The sequence below is a fragment of the Cherax quadricarinatus genome, chromosome 18 (genome assembly GCF_038502225.1).
Source record: "Cherax quadricarinatus isolate ZL_2023a chromosome 18, ASM3850222v1, whole genome shotgun sequence".
Lineage (NCBI taxonomy): Eukaryota > Metazoa > Arthropoda > Malacostraca > Decapoda > Parastacidae > Cherax > Cherax quadricarinatus.
In genome coordinates, this window is record NC_091309.1 from 40,419,913 (window position 1) to 40,443,230 (window position 23,318).

Genomic DNA, 23,318 nt, shown 5'->3' on the forward strand with positions numbered 1-23,318 from the left:
CCACATTGTTTGTCACACACCCAGACACTTCACCACATTCTTTGTCACACACACCCAGAATCTTCACCACATTCATTGTCACACACACCCAGACACTTCACCACATTCATTGTCACACACACCCAGAATCTTCACCACATTCATTGTCACACACACCCAGACACTTCACCACATTCATTGTCACACACCCAGACACTCCACCACATTCATTGTCACACACACCCAGACACTTCACCACATTCGTTGTCACACACCCAGACACTTCACCACATTCTTTGTCACACACACCCAGAATCTTCACCACATTCATTGTCACACACACCCAGACACTTCACCACATTCATTGTCACACACCCAGACACTCCACCACATTCTTTGTCACACACACCCAGAATCTTCACCACATTCATTGTCACACACACCCAGAATCTTCACCACATTCATTGTCACACACACCCAGACACTTCACCACATTCTTTGTCACACACCCAGAATCTTCACCACATTCATTGTCACACACACCCAGAATCTTCACCACATTCATTGTCACACACACCCAGAATCTTCACCACATTCATTGTCACACACACCCAGAATCTTCACCACATTCATTGTCACACACACCCAGACACTCCACCACATTCATTGTCACACACACCCAGAATCTTCACCACATTCATTGTCACACACACCCAGAATCTTCACCACATTCATTGTCACACACACCCAGAATCTTCACCACATTCATTGTCACACACACCCAGAATCTTCACCACATTCATTGTCACACACACCCAGAATCTTCACCACATTCATTGTCACACACACCCAGACACTCCACCACATTCTTTGTCACACACACCCAGAATCTTCACCACATTCATTGTCACACACACCCAGACACTCCACCACATACATTGTCACACACACCCAGACACTCCACCACATTCATTGTCACACACACCCAGACACTTCACCACATTCTTTGTCACACACCCAGACACTTCACCACATTCTTTGTCACACACCCAGACACTTCACCACATTCTTTGTCACACACCCAGACACTCCACCACATTCTTTGTCACACACACCCAGACACTTCACCACATTCTTTGTCACACACCCAGACACTTCACCACATTCTTTGTCACACACCCAGACACTTCACCACATTCTTTGTCACACACCCAGACACTCCACCACATTCATTGTCACACACCCAGACACTCCACCACATTCTTTGTCACACACCCAGACACTCCACCACATTCATTGTCACACACCCAGACACTTCACCACATTCATTGTCACACACACCCAGACACTCCACCACATTCATTGTCACACACACCCAGACACTTCACCACATTCATTGTCACACACACCCAGACACTTCACCACATTCATTGTCACACACACCCAGACACTTCACCACATTCATTGTCACACACACCCAGACACTTCACCACATTCTTTGTCACACACCCAGACACTCCACCACATTCATTGCCACACACACCCAGACACTCCACCACATTCATTGTCACACACACCCAGACACTTCACCACATTCATTGTCACACACCCAGACACTCCACCACATTCATTGTCACACACACCCAGACACTTCACCACATTCATTGTCACACACACCCAGACACTCCACCACATTCATTGTCACACACACCCAGACACTTCACCACATTCTTTGTCACACACACCCAGACACTCCACCACATTCATTGTCACACACCCAGACACTTCACCACATTCATTGTCACATATCCAGACACTTCACCACATTCATTGTCACACACCCAGACACTCCACCACATTCATTGTCACACACACCCAGACACTTCACCACATTCTTTGTCACACACACCCAGACACTCCACCACATTCATTGTCACACACCCAGACACTTCACCACATTCATTGTCACATATCCAGACACTTCACCACATTCATTGTCACACACCCAGACACTTCACCACATTCATTGTCACACACCCAGACACTTTACCACATTCTTTGTCACACACCCAGACACTTCACCACATTCATTGTCACATGCACCCAGACACTTTACCACATTCATTGTCACACACCCAGACACTCCACCACATTCTTTGTCACACACACCCAGACACTTCACCACATTCTTTGTCACACACACCCAGACACTTCACCACATTCTTTGTCACACACCCAGACACTTCACCACATTCTTTGTCACACACACCCAGACACTTCACCACATTCATTGTCACACACCCAGACACTTCACCACATTCTTTGTCACACACACCCAGACACTTCACCACATTCTTTGTCACACACACCCAGACACTTCACCACATTCTGCTTCACTCTTCAAAAAAACTTTCCCAGATTTCTTTCATTATTATGGGATTTCTATGAACATATCCCTCATACATATGGAGGGCTGACCTTTTTTTTTTTTTTTTTTTTACCTCAATGGCTATATCCTGCCAAGGCAGGGTGACTTGAAGACGAAAACAGATTAACTGTTGTTCATTTAATCGCTGTCTTGCCGACATTACAATTCGGATGGTCCTCCTGCTGTAACATCCCCACCTCTCCTTCAGAGTGTAGGCATTGCCATTCCCACCTCCAGGACTCAAGTCCAGCTAACCAGTTTCCAGGAATTTTTTCATAACAGTTTCCTTGATCATACTCCAACACATGCATTAAAAGCTACTTACCTTCATTCGCATAACTCCTGCACTATCTTCAAATCCTTCATCAGCCTCCTCTTGTCTCCCTCTCTCTTTCCTGGGTGGGAGCTGAGGTTTTCAAGCAAATCCTCTGTACTATGTTCCTTATAATGCCATTTATTAACCTCTTTTCTGTGTATATCTTCACAGCTCTCAGGTCCCACAATCAGTGCCAGAGTCACAATAATCTTGACCTGACTTCTTACTGAGGAAAACCAGACAAATTGTTCTTCAGAGGTCATAATTCATTCAAGCATGCATTTATGGTTGATTGGGACACTTCATTCCTCTCATACCATTACATGCAAAAGTGCATCTGCAGTATTAAATTTTGGCCAGAACTTTGGCATGCCTGTGACCTTGCCTGTGTATTGACTTTTAACCCCTTCAGGGTCCAAGGCCAAAATCTGAAGTGGTGCTCCAGTGTCCAAGAAATTTTGAACAAAAAAAAAAATATTTTTTCTTACAGAATTAAAGAGTATATTTTTGTGAAGGTAATAAGACAAAAAAAAAATTCTGATCAGTACTTACTGAGATACAGCGGCGGGAAGTTGACCCAAAATGACTGGGTGGCGGCAACATCAGTGACTTCCGCAAAATCCCAATTTTTATTTTACGTTTTTATACTTTTTTCTTTACTTTTCTATTTTTTGCTTTTTCTAATAACATTTGTGGCCTGTGAGACCAGTATAATGTATATTGTATTAGTGTACACTCATTGTATTCCACGCAATAACTGCACTAATTTGTTTATCATTATATTGCTTACAAAACTTGTTTACAAGTTTATTGTAAACAAAATGATGAAAATATTAGTGCGGCTATTGTGTTGAATACAACGGTACCATATAGTACCATATGGTACAATGGTGCCATAGGGTGCAATTGTTCCATATGGTACAATGGCACCATATGATACAGTGGTACCATATGGTACAATGGCACATGATACAATGGTACCATATGATACAATGGTACAATGGCACCATTTGGTGCAATGGTACCATATGATACAATGGTACCATATGGTGCAATGGTACCTTATGGTACCATATGGTGTAATGGTACCATATGGTACCATATGATGCAATGGTACCATATGATGCAATGGTACCATATGGTACATTGTACCATAGAGTACAATGATGTCATGTGCAGGTGATGACACCTCCTACACTCACACTGTTGTTGAAGAAATGCGCTTTCTAGGTGAACTCACTTAACTGCCTTTATCGTTGGTGCCAGCTACAATCTCTTAACCAATTATGTGAGCCAAAACAGTACTAGGACCTGGTACAAGGGTGGAAAAAGCCACAGGTAGGTGAGTGAAGAGTGGGTGGTGAGTGAGTGAAGGGAGCGTGACTCACTCGCTGGCGCTCACTGGCGCGCACTGCCACTCACTACTCACGAAGGTGGCTTAATTAACTAAGCCACTCTATGCCACTTGGATGGTGAAGACCACTCTTAGCATCCAACTGGCATCCAACTGGGAGCACAAAGCGATATATGAGACAATACTTCAGAGGAACTTGCGTGGCTTACTTCTCTCTCTCAGCTGGGTTAGGAAGCTGGGTTGGCTGACTGGCTTAACCCACGAGAATGGCTGACTGGAAGACGTGTAACGATGCACACAGCATGAAGGAGCAGGTGGATGACAGGAGACAGGCTGGATGATAGGCTGAGGCAGGCTGACTAGCACTCACTTCCACAGTCTGGCTTATTGACTGGCTTAATTGCAAAATCCGGGTCAACCCCTTGGAGATTGAAGCAATTAGCACACGAACTAAGCCAGGAAGCTTGAAAAGTGGCTGCAACAGGCTTGCAGGCTGGAGTACACAGGGTGGAGGTGAGTGAGGGTAGCTGCTAGCTGGAGGTGGCAGACGGTTCACCTCTGACCTGCCGGCACCCCACAACCAATCTTCTAACGTCTGAAATACCCGTAAATCCACGCCCACACTGGTGCCACCAATTTGTCATGTGGGTTTGATAACGTGGATGGGGTAAAAATACTCACGTAGGCTGGTAGTACGTATAATATATAACGGAAAGTATGGGAAGCGCCAACAGCTAACCTGCCTCTCTCTGCTCCCTGTCTCAGACTGACTCACAAGTGCCTAGCGGGTAAGGCATTCAAAAATATGCTATGGTCAGCAGCAACATGAATAACAGTCAGTGATTCACACAGACGGTTGGTAGTGAGTCATCTACTGGTGTACTGGTTACTGGTAACTGGTTACTAGGAACTGGTACTACTACCGAGAATGATACCATATGGTTCATTGTACCATATGGTACTGTTGTATTCAACACAATAAACACTAACATTTTCATTATTATTTTGTTTACAATAGTTGTTTACAACAAAAATATGCAAAAATGTTGTATATTAGTAATGTTCTATTATATATTTACAAGTGTACAGGAACTTGACGTGTTCCTTGAGGTGGATGACAAAGCACTTTGTCTCGGAAACTGAGGAGTCAGTAGCTAGCTTTCGTCGCCACTCACTCAGTCTTGGCTGGTGTCTCATGCCACCAACACCTATTGACCATATGGTACACGGTATCATATGTTACAGGGTACCATATGGTACATTGTACTATATGGTATAGGTACCATGCAGTACAGGATAACATATGGTGCAGGGTACCATATGGTACAGGGTACCATATGGCACAGGGTACCATATGGCACAGGGTACCATATGGCACAGGGTACCATATGGCACAGGGTACCATATGGCACAGGATACCATATGGTACAGGTTACTATATGGTACAGGGTACCATACAGTACAGGACACCATATGGCACAGATACAGGGATAACTATGGAACTAAGTCACCCTGACTTTTTTGGGTTATCCTAGGATTTTATACATATGCTGCTATGTATGATAATCTATGTAATTGTATTTCTGTACACCTGAATAAACTTACTCAAGTGCATGTGGCATCATAAGTAAGTTTATTTAGTTATACACAAATAAAGTTACATAGAATATCATACTTGGCAGCATATGTTTGGAGAACCTAGGATAACCCAAAAAAGTCAGACAGACTTATTTCCATTAGGGTCCCTGTACCCTGTATCATATGGTATAATGTACCATATGGTACAGTGTACTATATGGTACATTGTACCATATGGTACCATTGTACCATATGATACCATTGTACCATATGATACCATTGTATGACATGGCACCATTGTACCATATGGTACGATTGTACCATATGGCACAATGGTACCATATGGTTCAAAACCATAGAATTCATCTTCAGCTCCACTTCCATCAGTCTTAGAACTGTAAGTTGTGAAGCGGAGAGTCATAATTCGCCCGGAGAGTGAGTGGGGAGTGAGAGCTTCCTTGCCGCCAGGCACTATGAACAAAGCTACTTTGGCGGCGTTCCCACAATGCCATGTGGGCAACCAGATTTTGTCTATGGTGTGCACACTGACCACCCAGACCCATTCTCTCAGATGTAGGCCTACTAGCCTTCTCGCGCTAAATTTGACGCCGCTAGAATTTTGGCATAGATCTACGGTTTGGACCCTGAACGTAAAGCTGTAGATCTACGGGACGGACCCTGAAAGGGTTAAAAACTACTGGATTCAGTGGCTGTATCAAAGATAGTATAAACCTTGGTAATTGATACCAACAAATTGGTTTAAAAAGACATGTGAGCAAACATTAGGACTCATATATTAGACGTATCTATGTATTTATATACCATTTCATTTACCTGAGATGCCTTTATGCAAATTTTATAATCTGGTGCTGAACACTTGTTTAGGAAACGATTTGCTGCTAATTTTGTTGTACCTCTCTGCTGTATATAATACCATTGATCATGGATTACTGATAGATGATCTTTTCAGTTGTGGTCTTTGGGATATAACTTTGTCACTTTTGAAATTAATCTTTTTTGTTGGGTTTTATCAAGCAGCAGTCAATGATTCTGTGTCTGAGCTGTCTCCTCTGCCCTATGGTACTCCTCAGGGCTCTTTTATTGGACCACTGTAGTTTAATGTTTTTATTAGTAGTTATAGCCTCACTGTTGGATGTAATATTTTTTCTTTGCTACCTCTCTGGTATAAATTTTTCTAATTATAATTTTTTCTAGCTCTTTTTTGTAATAATACAAAATTAGAATTTACCACTCAGTAACCTATGTCTAGTTTTAAGTAGTCTATAAGCATTAGGATTAGTCTGCCTGAAAGGCTTATGCATGCTAGTGGCTCTCTGTGCTTAACAATACTTTATTACATAAATTACAGTTTGTATACTATACAAAGAAATAATTTTGATTTTGATTCACAAATGTACATGTGAGTTCTGAAGGTGACAGATGCAAAGCTGTTTTAGTTCTCTTTTACTGGATGTTCAGACTTGAGTGACAAATAGAAAATTGAAACTAAATGAGGATAATGCAGAGATTTTGACCATCAGGGCAAATTCCAGGAAAAAATGGTTTAGAGATATTCGTTTCTCTGATTTTGACACTGTTGGTTTGGAAGCTGTGGGATCAGTATGAGCTCTGGATGTTTACCTGGATTCATTATTGTCATTTGTTGGGCATGTCAGCCAGGTATTTATATCCTGTAATTTTCATAATCATAATCTCTATGAAATTAGAAAGTATCCTGACAGGCAGAGTATTTTGGTCCTTATCCATACATTTGTTTCCACTGAATTGTGCAGCTAGACTGGTATTTTTGCTTCCACCTAAAGTTCCCACTGGTTCCTACTTGTATCAGCTGCTATGGCTCCCTGTCAAAACAAGAAGTGGGTTTAAATGCTGTTTATTAACATTTAACCCTTTGACTGTTTCGGTAGTATATATACATCTTATGAGCCGCCATGTTTGACGTATTAATACGCACAAATTCTAGCGGCTTCAAATCAAGCAGGAGAAAGCTGGTAGGCCCACTTGTGAGAGAATGGGTCTCCAGGCTCAGTGTGCACCATATAAAAAAAATCAATCAATATATCAATCAAGTTTATTCTCTATAAGGATTACAATGCGGGGTTTACAGATTTTGGTTATTGTGTGGTTTACATGTAATAAAATACTAGTTACAGAGGGGGCCACTAGGACACCTAGCATGGCTAGGCATTTCGGGCAGACTTAGATTAATTCTTAACTCTAAAATATTACAAATTATGGAGTAAGTTGACTAAGTACTAAGTGACTAAATTCTAGTTTGTGAGTTTAGCAATGTGAATGCTTTTGTTTTCGCACAATACATAGTTTCTATATTGGAGTATCACAGGCAAACTTATGACTAGTTAGGATTCATTATTTTAAGATTAAGATTCGTATTTCTGTGTTTATAGTCAAATGGGTGAGTGAGTGAGTGTAAGTGTGAACCACCAGGTGGTTTTCATATAGCTAGTTGACGGAGTGTATCAGGGAGATAAGATGTTTTCTAACAGTAGTTTTGAAGGTGATGAATGTGTCTGCAGTTCTAGAGTTTTCAGGTAGGGTGTTGCAGATTTTAGTGCCTTTGACATACGTTGAATTTTTGTAAAGGTTTAGTCGGACACGGGGAATGTTATAGAGATGTTTGTGTCTGGTGTTATGCCTGTGGGTCCTGTCACAACTATCAAGAAAGCATTTTATGTCAAGGGTAATATTGGAATTTAAGGTCCTGTAGATGTAGATTGCACAGTAGTAAGTGTGGATGTTCTGAACAGGGAGTAAGTTTAGATCTATGAAGAGTGGGGGGTGTGTTGCCAGGGATGGGATTTAGTGATTATTTTTACTGTGGCTTTTTGTTGGGTTATTATTGGCTTTAGGTGTGTTGCTGCAGTTGATCCCTAAGCACAAATAGCATAGGTGAGGTATGGATAAATGAGTGAATGGTATAGTGTGAGTAGGGCATTTTGCAGCATGTAGTATCGTATCTTGGAGAGGATCCCAAACGTTTTGGATACTTTTTTTGTTATGTGTTGGATATGGGTGCTGAAATTCAGGTTGTTGTCGAGGTATAGGCCTAGGAATTTGCCCTCATTATGTCTGGCAATTAGAGTGTTGTCGATCTTAATGTTAAGTTGCTCAACACCTGCTCTGCTACCAAACATAATATAGTAGGTTTTGTCAGTGTTAAGTGTAAGTTTATTGGCTGTCATCCAAGTTAATATTTTGAGCAGCTCCGTGTTAACAATGGTGTTGAGGGTGGCAAGATTAGGGTGAGAGATGACATAAGTCATGTCGTCAGCAAAGAGAATGGGTTTCAGGTGTTGGGATACGTTTGGAAGATCATTGATGTAAATGAGGAAGAGCAGGGGCCCAAGGACACTTCCCTGCAGAACTCCAGTATCAAGTGGCCATGTTGATGATGCTGTGTCTTTAATGGTGACATGCTGATACCTATTAATAAGGTAGGATTTAAAATATGCAAGTGCATGGCCTCTTATACCATAATGGTCAAGTTTGTCGGGTAGCATGCCATGGTCTACTGTATCAAAAGCTTTTCTTAGGTCAATAAAAATTCCTAGCGGATATCAGGGAGCCAGTGGTGCATTGTGGGAATGCCATTTCAGTAGTCCTTGTTCAGCATGCCTAGTGGTAAAAAATATGTGACTCTCCGGCAGATCTGGGACTCTACACTTCCCAAATGATGCTCTAACACAGATGGAAGTGTCAGTGAAGATCAATTTCATGGTTTTGAAGAGTTTGTGACCAAAAGCAATGCCCAGGATACCAGAAGAATGAAGGAGAATGAGAGAGAATAAGGGAGAGACTGAGAGAGAGAATGAGGGAGAGACTGAGAGAGAGAATGAGAGGGAGAATGAGAGAGAGAATGAGAGAGAGAATGAGGCAGAAAATGAGAGAGAGAATAAGAGAGAGAATGAGGGAGAAAGATAATTAGGTAGTAGGATGGAGGGGAAGCGAGCGTCCGACCCCATTGTTTTGACAGGCGGTAGGGGAAGTGAGTAATTTACCTAGGATAACTACCTAGTTGAGGAAGCCTAGGGAACACATGGATTTGACAGTTAAAAATAGGAGAGGAGAGTTATTTAATGGAGAGATAGAGGTATCAGCAAGATGAAGGGAATATTTTCAGGAATTGTTAAATGTTGATGAAGATAGGGAAGCTGTGATTTTGTGTATAGGGCAAGGAGGAATAACATCTTGTAGGAGTGAGGATGAGCCAGTTGTGAGTGTGGGGGAAGTTCATGAGGCAGTGGGTAGAATGACAGGGGGTAAGGCAGCTGGGATTGATGGGATAAAGATTGAAATGTTAAAAGCAGGTGGGAATATAGTTTTGGAGTAGTTGGTGCTATTATTTAATAAATGTATGGAAGAGGGTAAAGTACCTAGGGACTGGCAGAGAGCATGCATAATTCCTTTGTATAAAGGAAAAGGGGATAAAAAAGAGTGCAAAAACTATAGGGGAATAAGTCTGTTGAGTATACCTGGTGAAGTGTATGGTAGAGTTATTATTGAAAGAATTAAGAGTAAGATGGAGAGTAGGATAGCAGATGAACCAGGAGGCTTTAGGAATGGTAGGGGGTGTGTAGATCAAGTGTTTACAGTGAAACATATAAGTGAACAGTATTTAGATAAGTGTAAAGAGGTTTTTGTGGCATTTATGGATTTAGAAAAGGCATATGACAGAGTAGATAGGGGGGCAATGTGGCAGATGTTGCAGGTGTATGGTATAGGAGGTAGGTTACTGAAAGCAGTGAAGAGTTTTTACAGGGATAGTGAGGCTTAGGTTAGAGTATGTAGGAGAGAGGGAGATTATTTCCCAGTAAAAGTAGGCCTTAGACAAGGATGTGTGATGTCACCGTGGTTGTTCAATATATTTATAGATGGGGTTGTAAGAGAAGTTAACTACGAGGGTCTTGGCAAGAGGTGTGGAGTTAAAAGATAAAGAATCAAACACAAAGTGGGAGTTGTCGCAGTTGCTCTTTGCTGATGACACTGTGCTTTTAGGAGATTCTGAAGAGAAGTTGCAGAGGTTGGTGGATGAATTTGGTAGGGTATGTAAGAGAAGAAAATTAAAAGTGAATATATGAAAGAGTAAGGTTATGAGGATAACAAAAAGATTGGGTGGTGAAAGATTGGATATCAAATTGGAGGGAGAGAGTATGGAGGAGGTGAATGTATTCAGATATTTAGGAGATGGGTCTATGAAGGAGGAGGTGAATCATAGAATTGATGAAGGGAAAAGGGTAAGTGGTGCACTTAGGAGTCTGTGGAGACAGAGAACTTTGTCTATTGAAGCAGAGGGGAATGTATGAGAGTATAGTTGTACCAACACTCTTGTATGGGTGTGAAGCATGGTGATGAATGTTGCAACGAGGAGAAGGCTGGAGGCAGTGGAGATGTCATGTCTGAGGACAATGTGTGGTGTGAATATAATGCATAGAATTTGTAATTTGGAAATTAGGAGAAGGTGTGGGATTACCAAAATTATTGTCCAGATGGCTGAGGAGGGGTTGTTGAGGTGATTCAGACATGTAGAGAGAATGGAACAAAACAGAATGACTTTGAGAGTGTATAAATCTGTAGTGGAGGGAAGGTGGGGTAGGGGTTGGCCTAGAAAGGATTGGAGGGAGGGGGTAAAGGAGGTTTTATTTGCGAGGGGTTTGGACTTCCAGCAATCTTGCGTGAGCTTATTTGATAGGAGTGAATGGAGACGAATGGTTTTTAATACTTGACGTGCTGTTGGAGTGTGAGCAGTGTAACATTTATGAAGGGATTCAGGGAAACCGGCAGGCCGGTCCTAGAGATGGAAAGTACAGTGTCTCCATTCTGAAGGAGGGGTGTTAATGTTGCAGTTTAAAAACTGTAGTGTAAAGCACCCCTCTGGCAAGACAGTGATGGAGTGAATGATGAAAGTTTTTCTTTTTCAGGCCACCCTGCCTTGGTGGGAATCGGCTGATGTGTTAATAAAAAAAAAATAACTACCTGACACAACTGCCTGCTAATACTTTGAAAAAAACTGCTCAGATGAGGTGTTTTGTCTGTGCACATAAAAAAAAGAATAGGCCACAAAAATGCAGACACACTCGTTTTATGTGTGAGGAGTGTAAAACACCATTGTGTATGAAATCATGTTTCAAAGAGTTCCACAAGCTACAGAACTTCTAGGAACATGTCCTGTGACTGTACATTTATATATACATATAATACAATAGTAATAAAAAAATTTTGTATTTGTGCAAACAAGTTTTGTAAACAATATAGTGATAATTATGTTTGTGCGCATATTTTGTTGTATACAACGAGTGTATATATGTACATTGCACCTTACTTTGGACTCACAGGCCACATAAGTTACCTGAAAAAATAAATAGTGGAAAAACAAGAAACCTTGGAATGCAAGTTTACCGGGTGAGTGGCATTCGCCACTGTTGCCATACACTGCTCATTTTCTGCCAACTTTATGCCTCTATATCTCGGTAAGTACTGATTGCAAAAAAAACTTTTTTGGGCTTAAAACAATCAGAAAATTAATCTTAACATTTTCATAAGAATTTTTTTTTTTTTTTTAAATTCTTCGACGCCAGGAGACACTTCAGGATTTGGGATTGCGACAATCAAAGGGTTAAATATCAGGGTCGGGAATGTTTCTACTAATATCACAGATTTTATTAGATTGAGCCTTGTGATGTTGTGGAGAAATCATTGGCAGAAAGAACCTTTTCTTATGTAGCTCCCAGACTGTATAACAGGAGTTACCAGTGTCTGTTAAAGAGTCAAGAATATCTTCATGCTTTTAAGTCACAGTTGAAAACACACATCTTTTCTAGAGTTTATCATCCTGACGATCATACTGTCACTACTGGATATAAACTTTAGTATTTTTTTTTATCCTTGTTGTTGTATTTATGTTTAGATGTATGAGTATTTGTGAATTTTTCAGAAGACAAGGCTCTCAAAAATTGTAAAATCCTAAATTATTATTATTGTTGATTATGCAGACTACTATAACTCATGTAATGTTTCATGTATCATTGTAGGTTTTAATCATAGTTGTTAATTATGTTTCATGTATCATTGTAGGTCTTAATCATAGTTGTTAATAATGACTGATGTATCATTGTAGGGCCTGGGTATAGGAGTTGTCAACAAGATATTCTTACAATTTGCACATCGCTGGTGGGATGACAACTGTGATGGCTTCAGCTTCTTATACAACCTTCAACAAGTACCTGTTACCATAACTAAGGAGGTGAATATGTTGCAGGCTTATACAAAATCTTAATTTAATCTTTTCTTCAGATTTTGTATATCTTATTTTTAAGTTGTTCTTTAACCTCTTTGTTTTAACATTTCATGTTTTGATCATGTTGACTTGAGACTGTTATACAAAAATACAGAAAGATTCAGGGAAACTGGTTAGCCAGACTTGAGTCCTGGAAGTGGGAGGTACAGTGCCTGCACTCTGAAGTAGGGGTAGGGATGGTTGCAGTTTTGAATTGTAGGAATCTATTATTAGGGTCATCTGACCTCAGTGGGAGAGGGCCAGTTTGTTGAAAAATAGTCATACTGAAGTGATGAATCCGCAGAGGTCATTCTGAGCAAGAAGTGTTGGAGGCTTCATCCACCGTGTGCCCGAGTGAGACACAGACATGCTGCTTAATGATACTTGTGTATTCAGTAGTAAAGTGTAACAATGTATTGCCATAACGTAAAAGAGAGACTGGTGTAAAATGACAGTAAGGCACTGTTAATTTAATTGCTCTTAGAAATCAATTTCATAACAGGCAGTATTTGCAGGCTGGTAGACAGCAACCACCCAGGGAGGTACTACCATCCTGCCAAGTGAGTGTGAAATGAAAGCCTGTAATTGTTTTACATGATGGTAGGATTGCTGGTGTCTTTTTTCTGTCTCATAAACATGTAAGACTTCAGGTATATCTTGCTACTTCTACTTACACTTAGGTCACACTACACATTTATGTACACATTTATGTAGACACACTCATCTGAGTTTTCTTTGATTTTATCTTAATAGTTCTTGTTCTTATTGTTTTTCCTCTTATATCCATGGGGAAGTGGAATAAGAATCTTTCCTCTGTAAGCCATGCATGTTGTAAAAATCAACTTAAATGCCGGGAACAATGGGCTAGTAACCCCTTTTCCCGTATAGCCTACTAAAACAAAAAGAAGAAAACCGTCAAAGTGGGATGTTTGAATGTGCATTGATGTTGTGCAAATGATAAGAAAGAGACAATTGTGGATGTTATGAATGAGAAGAAGCTGGATGTCCTGGCTTTAAGTGAAACAAAGCTGAAGGGGGTGGGAGAGTTTCAGTGGGGAGAAATAAATGGGATTAGGTCAGGGGTTTCAAATAGAGTTAGAGCTAAAGAAAGAGTAGCAATAATGTTGAAGGATAAGTTATGGCAGGAAAAGAGGGAATATAAATGTATTCAAGGATTATGTAGAGTAAAATAAGGGTTGGATGTGAAAAGTGGGTAATAGTAAGCATTTATGCACCTGGAGAAGAGAGAAGTGTAGAGGACAGAGAGAGAGAGAGATTTTGGGAAATATTGAGTGAGTGCATGGGGAATTTTGAACCTAGTGAGAGAGCACTTGTGGTTGGGGATCTCACTGCTAAAGTGGGTAAAAATGTTGTGGGGGGGGACTAGTTGGTAAATTTAGGGTGCCAGGGGTAAATGAAAATGGGGAGCCTTTAATTGAGCTATGTGTAGAAAGAGGTTTGGTAATAAGTAATACATATTTTATGAAAAAGAGGATAATAAGTACACAGTGGACCCCCGCATAACGATATTAATCCGTTAATGAGAGCTCATTGTTATGCGAAATTATCGTTATGCGAATGAATTTTCCCCATAAGAAATAATGGAAATCAAATTAATCCGTGCAAGACACCCAAAAGTATGAAAAAAAATTTTTACTACATGAAATATACATTTTCCTACACAAAAAGATAAGGATACATGCACAATAGTAGAGTAGTACATGCACAATATATATTGTGCATGTACTACTCTACTAAATGAAGAATAAATGACACCTTTATTGAAGATGCAGCAATGACTGATGAGACACTGTGTCCTGGGAGTGCCTTTTCCTCCTGAGTACTGTAGGTCCTGTTTGGCATTTTCTTCCAGAACAGGCCTTATCACACTGTGTATGCCACTACGATTCTTAAATCTCTCAAACCAACCTTTGCTGGCTTTAAATTCACCAATATGAGCACTAGTTCCAGGCATTTTTCCCTGTTCACCTGGGTGTTAGTCGACTGGTGTGGGTTGCATCCTGGGAGACAAGATTAAGGACCCCAATGGAAATAAGTTAGACAGTCTTCGATGACACTGACTTTTTTGGGTTATCTTGGGTGGCTAACCCTCTGGGGTTAATTGTTTCTTGGTATTTTCAATAAGCCACACCAACAATGGTGCTACAGCAGCAGCAGCAGCAGCTGACAGTGCTACAGCAGCAGCAGATGGTGCTACAGCAGCAGCAGACAGTACAACAGCAGCAGCAGCAGCTGATGGTGGTACAGCAGCAGCAGCTGATGGTGCTACAGCAGCAGCAGCAGCAGCAGCAGCAGCTGACAGTGCAGCAGCAGCAGCAGCTGACAGTGCTTCAGCGGCAGCTGACGGTGGTACAGCAGCAGCTGACGGTGCTACAGCAGCAGCAGCAGCTGACAGTGCTACAGCAGCAGAAGCTGACAGTGCAGCAGCAGCAGCAGCTGACAGTGCTACAGCAGCAGCAGCATCAGCAGTTGACCATGGTACCACAGTATTTCGATAATATTTCTCACCCTTTTTACCACAGGGTTGGCACTAGAAGCTTTCTTGGGGCCCATGGTCACTTATTTTGCAGATAAAATCACCAAAAACTGTAATAATACGAAATGTTCTGAATGTATGCTTGGATGTTACCGCGGAGGCTGGCTTGTAAACAATGCCACCAGCGGAACATGTGAGGCTGGCTCAGGCCGCACATTAGACGCGTCTCAGACGAATAGCGTTGAGCGGGTTTTTTAGCGGTATGCGAGGCAAAATCTTAGGGATAAAATGTATCAGTATGCGGATTTAACGTTATATGATGCCAACGGTATGCGGGGGTCCACTGTACAAGGTATGATATAGCACATAATGAAAGTAGTTTGTTAGATTATGTATTGGTGGATAAAAGGTTGATGGGTAGGCTTCAGGATGTACATGTTTATAGAGGGGCAACTGATATATTGGATCATTATTTAGTTGTAGCTACAGTTAGAGTAAGAGGTAGATGGGACAAAAGGAAAATGGCAACAGCAAGTAAGAGAGAGGTGAAAATGTGTAAACTAGGGGAGGAGGAAGTTAGGGTGAGATATAAGCAACTGTTGACAGAAAGGTGGGCTAGTGCAAGCATGAGTAGTGGGGGGGAGGGTTGAAGAGGGTTGGAATAGTTTTAAAAATGCAGTATTAGAATGTGGGGCAGAAGTTTGTGGCTCTAGGAGCGTGGGTACAGAAGGAAAGAGGAGTGATTGGTGGAATGATGAAGTAAAAGGTGTGATACAAGATAAAAAGGTAGCTTATGAGAGGTTTTTACAAAGCAGAAGTGTCATAAGAAGAGCAGAGTATATAGAGAGTAAAAGAAAAGTAAAGAGAGTGGTGAGAGAGTGCAAAAGGAGAGCAGATGATAGAGTGGGAGAGGCACTGTCAAGAAATTTTGATGAAAATAAGAAAAATTTTTGGAGTGAGATAAACAAGTTAAGAAAGCCTAGGAAACGAATGGATTTGTCAGTTAAAAACAGAGTAGGGGAGTTAGATGGGAAGCTGGAGGCATTGGGTAGATGGCGGGAATATTTTGAGGAATGTTTAATTTTCGATGAAGAAAGGTGCGTGAGGCATTATGTTGAATAAAAGGCGGGTAAAGCAGCTGTAACTGACGGGATCATGACAGAAATGTTAAAAGCAAGGGGGGATATTGTGTTGGAGTGGTTGGTATTTTGTTTAACCCTTTGACTGTTTTGGTCGTATATATACGTCTTACGAGGTACCGTGTTTGACGTATATATACAGTGGACCCCCGCATAACGATATTAATCCGTTAATGAGAGCTCATTGTTATGCGAAATTATCGTTATGCGAATGAATTTTCCCCATAAGAAATAATGGAAATCAAATTAATCTGTGCAAGACACCCAAAAGTATGAAAAAAAAATTTTACCACATGAAATATACATTTTCCTACACACAAAGAGAAGGATACATGCACAATAGTAGAGTAGTACATGCACAATATATATTGTGCATGTACTACTCTACTAAATGAAGAATGTATGACACTTACCTTTATTGAAGATGCAGCAATGACTGATGAGACACTGTGTCCTGGGAGTGCCTTTTCCTCCTGAGTACTGTAGGTCCTGTTTGGCATTTTCTTCCAGAACAGGCCTTATCACACTGTGTATGCCACTATGATTCTTAAATCTCTCAAACCAACCTTTGCTGGCTTTAAATTCACCAATATGAGCACTAGTTCCAGGCATTTTTCCCTGTTCACCTGGGTGTTAATCGACTGGTGTGGGTTGCATCCTGGGAGACAAGATTGAGGACCCCAATGGAAATAAGTTAGACAGTCTTCGATGACACTGACTTTTTTGGGTTATCCTGGGTGGCTAACCCTCTGGGGTTAATTGTTTCTTGGTATTCTCAATAAGCCACACCAACAACGGTGCTACAGCAGCAGCAGCAGCAGCTGACAGTGCTACAGCAGCAGCAGCTGACAGTGCTACAGCAGCAGCAGCTGCAGCTGACAGTGCTACAGCAGCAGCTGACAGTGCTACAGCAGCAGCAGATGATGCTACAGCAGCAGCAGATGGTACTACAGCAGCAGCAGCAGCAGCTGACGGTGGTACAGCAGCAGCAGCAGCAGCTGACGGTGCTACAGCAGCAGCAGCAGCAGCTGACAGTGCTACAGCAGCAGCAGCAGCAGCTGACAGTGCTATAGCAGCAGCTGACAGTGCTACAACAGCAGCAGACGGTGCTACAGCAGCAGCAGACGGTTTCTACAGCAGCAGCAGCAGCTGATGGTGCTACAGCAGCAGCAGCAGCAGTTGACAGTGCTACAGCAGCAGCAGTTGACCATGGTACCACAGTATTTTGATAATATTTCTCACCATTTTTACCACAGGGTTGGCACTAGAAGCTTTCTTGGGGCCCATGGTCACTTATTTTGCAGATAAAATCACCAAAAATGCTGTAATAATATGAAATGTTCCGACTGTATGCTTGGATGTTACCGAGGAGGCTGGCTTGTAAACAATGCCACCAGCGGAACATGTGAGGCTGGCTCAGGCCGCACATTAGACGCGTCTCGGACGAATAGTGTTGAGCGGGTTTTTTAGCGGTATGCGAGGTATGGTAGGCCCACATGTGAGAGAATTTGTCTGTGTGGTCAGTGTGCACCATATAAAAAAAATCCTGGAGCACGCAGTGCATGAGAAAAAAAACTCACCGTTTTTTTTTAATTAAAATGCCGACTTTGTGGTCTATTTTCATATAGCATTTATGGCTGTATTCTCATTTTCTTGGTCTCATTTGATAGAATGGAAAACATATTATAGAAATAGAGGTGATTTTGATTGGTTTTACTATAAAAGGAACCTGGAAATGGAGCTCAAAGTAGGGAAATGTTTGATTTTTGCTGATGTTCAAAAGTAAACAAATGATGTCATTGTCCAATAAATGTCCAACTAGCCATTCTAATATGCAGTCATGAATGGGTTGACATTATTTGTACAATTATTACAGTATTGCAGTAGTCTGCATAACAGTAAATCTTCTATTTTTTGTTTGAATAAAAATTCAAAATAGAAAGCAAGAGTAATATCAGAGGGGCCTGGAGACATGACTGATGAACAAAGAAAATGTTATTTTAGAGCCAGGAATGTCTACATTGTTCATTCTGGACCTTATTTTGAAAATGTCATATTTTTTAATTTTTGTGAAATTGCCCAAATTGCAAATTTCTGACCACATTATTGGGTAGTTGAAATCGTTAAATGGGTAGTTTCTTGTATTCAATCGATAGAAAAAATGGAGTTCTAAAGAAATAGCTATGAGTTTAGTCGACTGGAACAACGAAATTAGCTGAAAATAGGGCTCAAAGTGGGCGAAATTGCCGATTTGTAAATATCGCCGAGGTTGCTAACTTTGCAAGAGCATAATTCCGTCAGTTTTCCATCAAATTTTGTTTTTTTTTTGGTGTCATTACAATTGGGAAAAGATTCTCTATCATTTCATAAGATTTTTTTTTTTTTTTTTTTTTTTTTTTTTTTTTTTTTTTTTTTTTTTTTTTTTGAAATTTTGCGATACCAGGAGACACCTGAGGATTGGAGGTTGCGACAGTCAAGGGGTTAATAAATGTATGAAAGAGGGGAAGGTACCTAGGGATTGGCAGAGAGCATGTATAGTTCCATTATATAAAGGGAAGGGGGACAAAAGAGATTGTAAAAGTTATAGGTAGATACAGTGGAACCTCAAATTTCGAACGTATCGCTTACCGAACTCTTCGAAAATCGACCGCTTTTTTCAAACCAACTATGTCCCTATTATCGAACTCACCCCTTCTTTTGAACTGCTGGGTACCGGACCTGTCTGCTAGCCCGCTCTGTCCGCGTCCCCGCACAGGTGTCGTGAGCCAGTCTGGCTTTGTTGATGCTTGAGTGAACACTAACCTGCAGTCTCATTCAAATATTTTATGATTAATTCATTGTCTTTAGTGCTTTTCGGACTGTGAAATAAGCTACCATGGGCCCAAAGAAACTTGCTAGTGGTACCCCTGTGGTAAAGAAAGTGAGAAACACCATAGATGTGAAGAAACAAATAATACAGAAGTATGAGAGTGGTGTGCGACTTGTTGAGCTTGCCAGGATGTATGGGAAAAACAAATCGACCATCGCTTCTATCCTGGCAAAGAAAGAATGAATCAAGGAAGCTGATGTTGCAAAAGGTGTTGATATGCTAACCAAAAGAAGACCACAAATAGTTGAAGAGGTTGAGAAGTTGCTGCTGGTGTGGATCAAGGATAAAGAGTTGGCAAGTGATAGTGTTTCAGAGACGATTATTTGTGAAAAGACAAGGAAGTTGCATGCTGATTCAAAGATTAACCCTTTCAGGGTCCGTCCCGTAGATCTACGGCTTTATGGTGAGTGTCCAAACCGTAGATCTACGCCATGAGCTCAGCTCACTCTGATAAACTGTGAGTGGTACATTTGGGCCTAGATATGAGAGAATACATCTATGTGGTATGTGTGCACCACATAAAACAGATCCTGCAGCACACTGTGTATAATGAGAGAAAAAAACTGAAATCATGATTTTTTGATTAAAACAGCAACTTTGCAGTGTTTTTTCGTATGTTTTTTATAGTTGTATTTGCGATTTCTTGGTCTCATTTGATAGAATGGAAGACATATTACAGAAATAGAGATGATTTTGATTGGTTTTAGCACTGGAAATGGCTTGAAACTGAGCTCAAAGTAGCGGAAATGTTAAATTTTTGCCGATATTCAAGAGTAAACAAACGACCTCACACGTCTAATACACGTCAGCTGGTGGGTCTAATATACATTCACAAATATGGTGATGATATTTATACAATTATTACAGTATTGCATAGCAGTAAATCTTCTATTTTTTGGTGTGAATAAAAATTCATTATGTGAATAAAAAATCAAAATGGAATTTATTTGTAAAGCCTCAAAACATGACTAATGAACAGAGGAAATGTTAGTTTAGTGCCAGGAATGCCTACATTGTTTATTCTGGACCCTATTTTGAAATTGGAATATTTTGAACTTTGTGTTAAATTGGCCAAATTAACAAATTCCGATCACTTTATTTTGTAGTTGAAACAGTTGACTTGGCGATTTCTTGTGCTCAATCGATAGAATAGAAGTAATACTAGTGAAATAGCTAAGAATTTGGTTGATTGGAATAATGTAATTGGCCTAAAATGGGAGTCAAAGTCGGCAAAATCGCCGATTCGTAAATATCGCTGACACATCAAAATTCGCGAGAGCATAATTTCGTCAATTTTCCACCAAATTTCGTACTTTTTGTTTTATTACCTTCACAAAAAGATTCTCTACGATTTCATAAGAAAAAATAACAAATTTTTTTTTTGAAAATTCTTGGACACTGGTGCGTGACTCCAGATTTGGGCCTTGGACCCTGAAAGGGTTGGAGATTTGCACCAAGTGGAATGATGTCCAAATGTTTGTGGAGAAGTACCACCCTGAGCAAGCTGAAACAAGCCATCTTTGCAACAAGTGCAGTGACAGAACCATGTCCCATTTTAGGGAAATCTTAAAGAGGCACCAGAAACAGAGGACTGTGGACAGTTATTTTGTGAAACAGGGGTCCAGTGACTCTCAAGCTGGTCCTAGTGGCATTAACCCTTTCAGGGTCCAGAGGCCAAATTTCAAAGTGTGCACCAGGGTCCAAGAATTTTCAAAAAATAATTTTATTACTTTTTCTTTTTAAATGGTAGAGAATCTTTTTCTGAAGGTAATAAAACAAATAGTACGAAATTTGATGGAAAATTGATGAAATTATGCTCTCATGAATTTTGATGTGTCGGCGATATTTACGCATCGGCGATTTTTCGTACTTTGACTTCCATTTTAAGCCAATTACAGTATTCCAGTCAACCAAATTCTTAGCTATTTCACTAGTATTACTTCTATTCTATTGACTGAGCACAAGAAATCGCCTGTTTCAACTGTTTCAACAACAAAATAGAGTGACTGGAAATTGGTAATTTGGCCAATTTAATGCAAAGTTCAAAATATTACAATTTCAAAATAGGGTCCAGCATAAACAATGCAGACATTCCTGGCACTAAACTAACATTTCCTCTGTTCATTAGTTATGTTTTCAGGCTTTACAAATGAATTCCATTTTGATTTTTTTTTCACAAAATGAATTTTTATTCAAACCAAAAAAATAGAAAATTTACTGTTATGCAATACTGTAATAATTGTATAAATAATATCACCACATTTGTGAATGTATATTAGACCCACCAGCTGTCATGTATTAGACTTGTGAGGTCATTTGTTTACTCTTGAACATTGGCAAAAATTTAACATTTCTGCTACTTTGAGCTCAGTTTCAAGCCATTTCCAGTACTAAAACCAATCACAATCATCTCTATTTCTGTAGTATATCTTCCATTCTATCAAGTGAGACCAAGAAATTGCAAATACATCTATAAAAAACATTTTTTTTTTTTTTTTTTTTTTTTTTTCAACAAGTCGGCCGTCTCCCACCGAGGCAGGGTGACCCAAAAAAGAAAGAAAATCCCCAAAAAGAAAATACTTTCATCATCATTCAACACTTTCACCACACTCGCACATTATCACTGTTTTTGCAGAGGTGCTCAGAATACAACAGTCTAGAAGCATAAACATATAAAGATACACAACATATCCCTCCAAACTGCCAATATCCCAAACCCCTCCTTTAAAGTGCAGGCATTGTACTTCCCATTTCCAGGACTCAAGTCCGACTATATGAAAATAACCGGTTTCCCTGAATCCCTTCACTAAATATTACCCTGCTCACACTCCAACAGATCGTCAGGTCCCAAGTACCATTCGTCTCCATTCACTCCTATCTAACACGCTCACGCACGCTTGCTGGAAGTCCAAGCCCCTTACCCACAAAACCTCCTTTACCCCCTCTCTCCAACCCTTTCGAGGACGACCCCTACCCCGCCTTCCTTCCCCTATAGATTTATATGCTTTCCATGTCATTCTACTGTGATCCATTCTCTCTAAATGACCAAACCACCTCAACAACCCCTCTTCTGCCCTCTGACTAATACTTTTATTAACTCCACACCTTCTCCTAATTTCCACACTCCGAATTTTCTGCATAATATTTACACCACACATTGCCCTTAAACAGGACATCTCCGCTGCCTCCAACCGTCTCCTCGCTGCTGCATTTACCACCCAAGCTTCACACCCATATAAGAGTGTTGGTACTACTATACTTTCATACATTCCCTTCTTTGCCTCCATAGATAACGTTTTTTGACTCCACATATACCTCAACGCACCACTCACCTTTTTTCCCTCATCAATTCTATGATTAACCTCATCCTTCATAAATCCATCCGCCGACACGTCAACTCCCAAGTATCTGAAAACATTCACTTCTTCCATACTCCTCCTCCCCAATTTGATATCCAATTTTTCTTTATCTAAATCATTTGACACCCTCATCACCTTACTCTTTTCTATGTTCACTTTCAACTTTCTACCTTTACACACATTCCCAAACTCATCCACTAACCTTTGCAATTTTTCTTTAGAATCTCCCATAAGCACAGTATCATCAGCAAAAAGTAACTGTGTCAATTCCCATTTTGAATTTGATTCCCCATAATTTAATCCCACCCCTCTCCCAAATACCCTAGCATTTACTTCCTTTACAACCCCATCTATAAATATATTAAACAACCATGGTGACATTACACATCCCTGTCTAAGACCTACTTTTACCGGGAAGTAGTCTCCCTCTCTTCTACACACCCTAACCTGAGCCTCACTATCCTCATAAAAACTCTTTACAGCA

At 40.5% G+C, this 23,318-nt stretch overlaps 1 protein-coding gene across 4 annotated transcripts in view; it reads left to right on the forward strand.

Moving 5' to 3' along the window:
- The window catches only part of LOC128689246 (peroxisomal N(1)-acetyl-spermine/spermidine oxidase-like), a 504,316-nt gene that overhangs the window by 121,342 nt on the left and 359,656 nt on the right, over positions 1 to 23,318 (forward strand). For all 4 annotated transcript variants that reach the window (XM_070086437.1, XM_070086436.1, XM_070086438.1 and 1 more), the window contains exon 7: positions 12,812 to 12,937. In XM_070086437.1, the coding sequence (XP_069942538.1) occupies positions 12,812 to 12,937 (126 nt within the window). The remainder of the gene's footprint in view (positions 1 to 12,811; positions 12,938 to 23,318) is intronic.